Here is an 8,772-nt window from a genome sequence, read left to right on the forward strand (position 1 = left end):
AGATAAGAATAATTATCCTTAAATTTCTTCCCCTAATAAACATTAACCTGTGAATGTGCATGCCATTGTGCATTCATTTCACAGGAGGATTTACTATCTAAACAAAAACTAAAAAAGACTTAATCTAATATCCATATTTTAGGTTTTCACAATGCTAAGTAAATAAACAAATCTAGTAATTGAATTTTATCTCTTAGGTTTAGTTTCTGAACAATGATATTGTCTAAACTTAGGCATCATAATTGTTTTTCTGAAGCATTACTTAAATCACTTGCAAAATGGTAACTCTGGCATGACTTTCTCTGGAACCTTCCTTTGATACTTATCAAACCTGTGGGTTGCTCTCTTAATTACTCTTTTTTCAATTGACATTTGACGTTTAGGACTAATCACATCTTTTAATCACCCCACAACCAAACTAGTACACACACACATACATACATACACAAAAGCAAACATGAGTTCACACATATACACATGTATTATCCAACTATTCATAGAGGTTATGGTAAGGTCTTGTAATGTCTTTAAGTGAGATTTTCAAGATGACTTCATTTCAATCTAGTACTTTTATTAATTGCATGTTCATAACCAATAATTTGTATTATCCAGAAGATAGAAGGCATGAGCTGAAAAACATCATAAACATTATGTTTTTATTACATTAGAGTAAAGCAGAGATGACTATGCTATTCAGAAAACACTAAATAAAATGTCTTGATTTAAACCAAATCAAAGCAACTTTCCAATGTTTCTTCTTCTTGGCTCACTTTAATTCATCAAACAGCACTCTAGATATTTTTCTTTTCTATTTCCTCTTCATTGTATACACATGCTCTCACATCTTTGGCATGCCATCAGAAACAAAACACAACATTAGCACTTATACATACCAGTGTCATTTGAATAAAAACCAGTTGGGACAAACTGTTTCCAAGTTAATCATTGTGTGAAGTATTTTCTCTATCAAAATTTTACTTAGGCATAGAGAGAAGAGAAACAATAAAATTCTATACTTCCTCAGTGACCTGAAGAGGTAGAAAGAGGGAGACAAATATACAAATTCATAGAAATGCAGGAAATTTTTATGAATGTTCAGAACTTTCAAATTTAACATTGCCTTGAGGAAAAGTGAGTAATTTTTTGGAGCATTCTTTATAGAAAATTATTAATGCTTCAGAATGGAAGATTTAGGTTTTTTCTTTTCTTTTCTTTTCTTTTTTAAGAAATTTGAACTTCAATTTAGAAGATGGAGCATACAAAATCAACTGGTGCAAGAAACAATAAAGCAAGAGGAAGTAGATTTACAGTGAAACTTTTTTCTTCCATAGGACTTTTCTCATGGCATCTTTAACATCCTTATTTCTTAGAGAGTAGATTAAAGGATTCAACATAGGTGTGAACAAAATGTAACATACTGAAGCTACTTTACGAAGCTCAGGATTACTTGGAGGCGTGAGATACACGAAGGAGACAGTCCCGTAAAGCAAACTTACAACTCCCAGGTGGGAGCTGCAAGTGGAGAAGGCTTTCTTCCTCCCTTCACTGGAGCGGATCTTTAAAACTGTGGATGCAATATACATGTAAGATACAACAATAACAACTATAGTGGGCAAAATAATGACAATGGCCAAACTGCGTGACACCATCTTATTGATAAAGATATTGGAACAGGAGATCTTTTCAATTGGGTTTGAATCACAGTAGAAGTGATCAATGACTCGAGAGGCACAGAAGGACATGGAGAATGTTACACTGATTTGAAGGATAGAACTGACCCAGCCACAGAGATAAGAACCAGCCACCAATTGGATACAGACACTTCTGGACATGCGGACAGTGTAGAGGAGTGGGTTGCAGATAGCAATGAAGCGGTCATAGGCCATAGCTGCCAGGACAAAGGCTTCTGTCACCATGAAAAGTGCATAAAGGAATAGCTGAGCCACACAACCTGCAAAGGATATGGTCTTTTTCTGAGATAAGATGTTGGCCATGGCTTTGGGTACAATAACAGTGGAGTAGGAGAGGTCAATGATGGAAAGATTGCCTAGGAAAAAATACATTGGTGTGTTCAGCCGGGGATCAGTCACAATGATGCCAATCATGCTAAGATTCCCAAAAAGGACCATCCCATAAATAATCAGGAATAGTAGGAAGAGGAGACTGTGGAGCTCTGGACGGACCCTGATGCCTACAAGAATGAAGTCAGTCACTTCTGAATGGTTGTCTCCTCCCTTGTCACCCATGGCAAATTTCTGCTTCAAGGTACAAGAGAAAGTCAGCAAATAAACTTTCCAATCTTTCTTTCTCTACTATCACAAATGAACTTAACTTTAAAGAAGACTTTATACTTGACATATGATTTCACATCCATTATCCCATTAAGTTTACACACACGAGCAAACTAAAAGCGAATTGCCTAAGGTAGCACACCTGACTGAGAACGGAAGTTGGACTCAAGCTGAAGTGTTTTGTATCCAGATAAGTGTTAGTTTCAACCCAACGTAATCTGAAACTTCTTTACATACCTTTACCTTGTCATATGAGATGGTTTATGAGATGTCATTTGTGATTGAGATGGTAATTTCAAAATTTGAAAGTATGATAAATTCCTAATACTAAGAAAAAGACACTTCCTGGAATTTTGTCAGTTACTATTTATTTTTCCTTTAACAACACTTTATTTCAATGCAGCAATAAAAATAAGTAAATAAAGGAAAAGGTAGCTAAAAGTATATTCCAAGGTAACATGAACTTTCTACCAAAAGAGCTCTTACAACTACCAGTAAATTATCAGACAATTAGTTGTCTTACTTAAAGATCTGTTAAAATGCATGCAGCCAATCTTCAGGGTCCAGAGCTAGTCTAATTTAATTTAAGTGAAAAAGTAAAATGAGAGTAATGCCATTATATTTTTCATTCTGTGAAGTTTATCAAATCTGGTTTTCTCTACATAAATCTGTCAGAAAACCCATGTCATCTCAAACTTTTCTAAATTTGAGAAAAAAATTAGAAGTTTGAAAATAAAGAACCAATAAAATATGTTAACTACAAGAAGAATATATTAGATGAGACAGCAAATTTTATTCATCTCTTAACCTAAGAGAAAGAGCTCAGTATTTTTAAGAATAAATAAGTATTAATTTTCTAATAGCACTCAATACTTATTTGGATTTAGGTGACCTGTTAAGAAGCCAAAACAACTTTGGTTACTTTGAAATATTTTCGTTTTTTATCTTCATATGAAACCTTGTCAATTAAGTTGTCTGCCAATTAAGGACAATCCTAACACATCTGTTCTTCTTTGGTGACATTTAAACCAAGTGTCATTCACCCTTTCAAAGAGTGGTATGGATAATAAAAACCAGCAAATGACCCAGAAAATGTCTTTGCCAAAATTGAAATAAATTGTACACTAGAAGTCAAAATTAGAGAGTATGCAAAGTTTCTCTCTGACTCTCCATTTTCCTTCAATTGTAGGTTTACTTTTATGTTTTGTTTTCTATGGTCTACAAGAGTCCCTCGGATCCCAAAGCCTCCATGACTTTTGCATCTTTCATTCATTACCTCTCGCAACAACTTCCTCCAAAATGACATAATATTAGTTCATATAAATTTGAACCGACAGAATAAAAAGACTGAACATGACAATATTACTATTCTCAGTCTCCACCCTCAACCCACTGCTCCACCATATATTTGAAATCCATTCAAATAAATTTATAGTAACTTGGTTTTATTGGGACAGATGAATTAGGTTTACATGTTAACATACATGAGGCTGATTAATTTTTATTCTGGAGCTTATAGAATGAAGCTTTTTAAGAATGAAGCTGAATAGAACAGTTTCAAGCATCAGCCACCATTTGTTGGCTGGAAATGGGAAAAGGAGATCTGTTATAGATAATAGGAAGGACTTTTAAGACAGGCTAAAATCATTTTGCACGTATCTCTTTTTCTGCAATAAGTCACAAGCTTGTGGTGATCATTTCACAATGTACATGCATATTAAAACATCATGTCTTACACTTAAGTATATGTAATTTTTATTGACATAAATATATGTCAATATCTCAGTAAAGCTCTTTTTAAAAAAAAATAGGACATGTCATTTGACCATATTTTAAAAGAAAAGGAGAAGAAAGAGGACGAGGAGAAAAAACCTTAAGTTCTTATATCAAATCAAATGCTACTTTTTTGACCATCTATGAATAAAAGCAGCATATTAATTTTTCAAGGATAATTCATTGTCACCTGATTATTCATTAATCTGTTTAGCCAGTGTTTTGAACTATCTATTCTGCACCAAGTATTGTGTTTGGCCCTGCATATAAAGACAAAAGAAGAATTGAACATAATACTAACTTGTGACATGCTATAATGCATGATATGAAATGTTTATTACAATATAACAACTACCTTTAATTCATTACTAAATGACTAGTAATAAATACTCTCACTGCTAGCTTTTTTAAAGACATATTTTTTAAAATGCTAAACTGAAGATGATAAAACTTTTAGCTAAGAGGTTCTATGAACACAGCAACCTTCATATAGACAGGTTTTTGAGAGCAATCCTAAATTAAATAGTTCACAATATATTGTGGTCATATTGTGTCACGATTGGGGGTTCAGAAATATAACTGTCAATATACCTGTGAGGAAAAGACGATAATTCTAATCTAGAGTAACAGAATATAGTAGAATAATATTGCTTGTTGCCTCCATGCAAAATTACAAAATATAGACTATGAAAAGTTTTATCTCTAATAAAGAATTTCAAATAAAGAGTCAATTTAGGTATAAAATAATTGAAATAGAGGTAATGGAGGAATTTTATGACTGGGAGGTTTTCTAAGCAGTGAAACAAGAAAAAATGAGATAATGGAATACACATCACTAGGGTTAAATTTTAAACATCAATTATCATATTTCCAGTCTGATTTAGCCAGGACTTTCCTCCAAGAAATCAAACATAAATTATCAAGGTTTACTCTCACCTTTATAAAAATATAATTTTAAACATATAGAATATGTTCTTGGCTGTCTTATTATATGACTAAAATATATATGATTGTTTTATAATTATTCTTACCTGAATTTATATTTCTTTTCTGTCTTGTGAACTTTTTCATGTGAAACTGTAGAGTTCTGAATTCTTTTTATTTCATTCTAGAAAAGAAGATATAGTTGAAAAATAAAAACTATTAATGATAATGTCAAAATTAAACATCTCAAATCCCCAATAAAATAACAACCATCATAGGCATGGCATGACCATGTTCTTAGTAGTATAATCTAGGCCTATAATTTCCCATTACCTGTTACTAAAGTTTGCTCATTAATACAATTTTGTTTGAAAAGCTATTGTAGTTATCTTCCTGAACAGAGTGGTAAAGATGATAGACTAGAAATTTCTTTGGTTTTCTCAGAGAATATGTATTTCTCTACCAAAATTGACTAAGTGCCAATGAATCTATGAAATCAAACTGCATGAAAATCTCTCTCCTCCATGCTGACATGTTTCACAGGTCTTAGAATGAACGTGGTAGCAAAATGGAAATTTAAGCCAAGCAAGAAGACTCCCTGATCTCTGATGACCTGCAAAAATAGCAGCAGCTGGAATCCATGGTAGTCTTAGTTTTTTCCAATCCCAAGAAACTATTTCAGAGAATTGCAGCATAAAGTTTTTCAGAATTTTGAAGGAAGTAGTCCCTCTGAGAGAGGGCTGAAAAATAAGTCAATTATAGTTTCATAACAAGGACAGACTTCAGGGCCATCCCATGAGGTCTACGTGAGGAGCAAACACTAAGGGTGACTTCTTCACTTCTGTTAAATACTCTTGGGATAATCTCAAAGTTATTTTGGACAAGACTCTTTGTTAGAAAATTTTTTCTTTGTATTAAGCTAAAGTTCCTTTCTCTATAACTTCCACCCAACTGGTTTGTCAGAACCTCTACCCAATATTCTGCTTTCTGGTGCTACATTGAATACTTCTATTTTATCTTCTGAGGTTCTTTCAAAATTTGAAAAGACATACATTATTACCCCATAGTCTTCTCATTTCTGGATTCAACATCCTTAATTTTTATTAAGATCTTCCTTCAGCAGTAATTCAATGATTTATACCTTGCCAATGGCCTTGTCAAATGATTTGACATCATGCTGAATACAATCTATCCAGCTGAGATATCACTGCCTAATTACTTGAGGTTTATACTTATTCTAAGGCATATAAAACAGAAAGCTTTTTTATGTTGCTCTCAAAAGAAGCCTTTAGTTTTATTTTCATTTTGTTTTATTTTGTTCTTAGGTAAATTGCCACTGAGACAGACATTCCCTATTCTCGTTCTGTAATTTTTCCTGTATCATCTTCTCTCAGACTATTTCTTTCCAGTTTTCAGTATTTTATATTTAACCTCTTTTTAACTTTTCGATGGTTGGCTTTATTTCTATGTTATGAAAATCAGTGTGTGCTCTTCATGTTTTATTAGGGAGTGCTACATGTCTTTGTATACAAGAAAATATTATTACATTGCCTTCTAAATTTTCATTGAAATAATTTGTGAACAGAAATAAATCAAGGTTGTTCAATAAAGCCTACTTCCAGGTTAATGAAGATTTATTAATCAACTTAATAAATGTACACTTTTGGATGAGTGTGAATCTAACCCTTTATTCACAAAAACTACAATATATCTTATTAAATGTACAGTTTATGATAATCTTCTGAATGACTATTATCTTAACCAGAAAAAGTTTTCAATCTACTTTTTCTGATCCTGTACTCACAAAATAACCTTGTGAATTCTAGAAAGATATCAAAGCAAATTATCAGATATATTCCAAGCCTTGTGATATGCATATATAACTAAAAAATTAATGTATAAAATAAGTCTTTATGAATTAGTCATTTTGTCTATGGACAGACTCTATTGTCATTTCAGAAACCATCATATGTGTGAGCTGGCCATCCTGGTTCTGATTCACAAGGCTGAAAATTCAGACAACTTAATGACCTTTTTACAATCTAGCTTCACATATAAGCTCTTCACAATACGACTTCATAACATGTGTTTCCAGTTTCAAGTCCTACCACTCTTTCCCCTTCTGCTTATAAATGGCCTCAGAATATGACTCCCACTGCCTGAATAGAACCTGGAGTTCCCTGGCCCCCTTCTGTTACTCATGCATTCTTTTATTGACCTGAATATCTTTCCTACCCCTTTATTTTTACTTATATACCAATAAGTATTAGTATCATCAAAAATACCTCTAAACCCTTCCCTTGGTATGTTCATTTACCATGATAACTCAAAATATTGCCTTTAATATAAATTTGGAATATAGAGTCTAAAATCAGGTACCTACCTGGAAGTCCTATTCGCATATTAAACTCTTGCCAGTCCCTCTCTCAGTCCTGACTTAGTGGTACATCTTCAAATATGAAAGACAGGAGGGAACACAAAGAACAATTGTTTCCTCAAAATTAATGGATTTTCATCAATTTAAAAACATACTATGAACATGATGGTTATTGAAAAAAATCATGAAAAAAAATTAGATTGTGTAGAATAAAACCAAGAAATTTTCTGTTCAATACTTGATTGAAATATCATCCCATGTTAGGTTCTTATCACACACAAAAACAAACAAAAAACAGAAGAGAAAGAAAAGAAAACAGAATTGCAATTGTGAAAGACAGAAAGGAAGGAAAGAAGGAGGGAAGGAGGCAGGGAGGGGAGAGAAGGAGACGGGAGGGGAGGAAAGGAAAGGAAATGATTTAGCTTTCTTCCCCTCGAGGTTGAATTGGGAACCGAATGGTTCTTTTTTTTTTTTTTTTTCCTTGCATGCATCTCCGCTTTTAATTTAATGTCAGTAGAATTTATCACATTTTATAATACTATAATATTCATTTAAAAGGAAGAATAAACACTATCTTAAAAAAAATACCAAAAGTGAGAAAACTAAAGTTGTAGAAAAAGTGGAAATGTGTTATTGTTATGTGCTTACTCTTTCAGCCATCGAATACACTCATCTAGCTGCCTTCTCACATTCACAACTCACATGCGCGCGCGCACACACACACGCACCGTCTGCATTGACTAATGATGACAACTTTCAATGAACTTCTAATTAACACATTTCTGTGATAACACTATACTTTTTTACATTCCAAGATAATATTTTGAATCTAGTACCTCAAAATAATCCTCAGGTTCATCCTTTTTTTTCTTTATTTTCACGGCTACAGTGGGGACTCCGATTTAGAACTGCCTCACCTCAACTTGAATGCAATTTTTTAAAAAATCCTACCTGATATTTTTGTTTACCTCAGCATTCAGTTTTCTTTAAGCTTCCAGATTTGTCTTTCTAAAACAGTATTTTAATCTTGTTGCTCCTTTCTTAAGAGATTTGGTTAGTTTCCAATTTCCTATTTAATGAATTGGGTTATTACTGTCCAAATTGTAACCTGCATGAAATCAGATGAGATGCTCCACTCTGCATCCATTCGTCTCACTCGGTGTGGGTCTAACACCTTGACTTGCGTTTCCCCCAGTTCTTTATTCTCATGTCTAGCTCTAAATCCTACTAACATCTAAGATTCAGTTCCTATCTTCCAAGAATTACCATTGTCTTGCTACAGTAGCCAACTTTGGCACCACTTTGTATTCTTTGTTAACATAATTATAGTCATCCCCACACATGGCAGCACCTATTTTTATTTTGATTGTTTCATGATTGTTGCTTTACATTTCCAACTGAAATTTT

General features: G+C 33.1%; 1 protein-coding gene across 1 annotated transcript; it reads right to left on the reverse strand.

Annotated features, from left to right (window-relative positions):
• Positions 1-1,304: 1,304 nt before the first annotated feature.
• LOC134391533 (olfactory receptor 9K2-like) lies at positions 1,305-2,246 on the reverse strand. Its single transcript, XM_063115493.1, has one exon. It carries the CDS (start codon positions 2,244-2,246, stop codon positions 1,305-1,307), a length of 942 nt encoding a protein of 313 aa, XP_062971563.1.
• Positions 2,247-8,772: the final 6,526 nt, after the last annotated feature.

Source organism: Cynocephalus volans, chromosome 12 (assembly GCF_027409185.1).
Source record: "Cynocephalus volans isolate mCynVol1 chromosome 12, mCynVol1.pri, whole genome shotgun sequence".
NCBI lineage: Eukaryota > Metazoa > Chordata > Mammalia > Dermoptera > Cynocephalidae > Cynocephalus > Cynocephalus volans.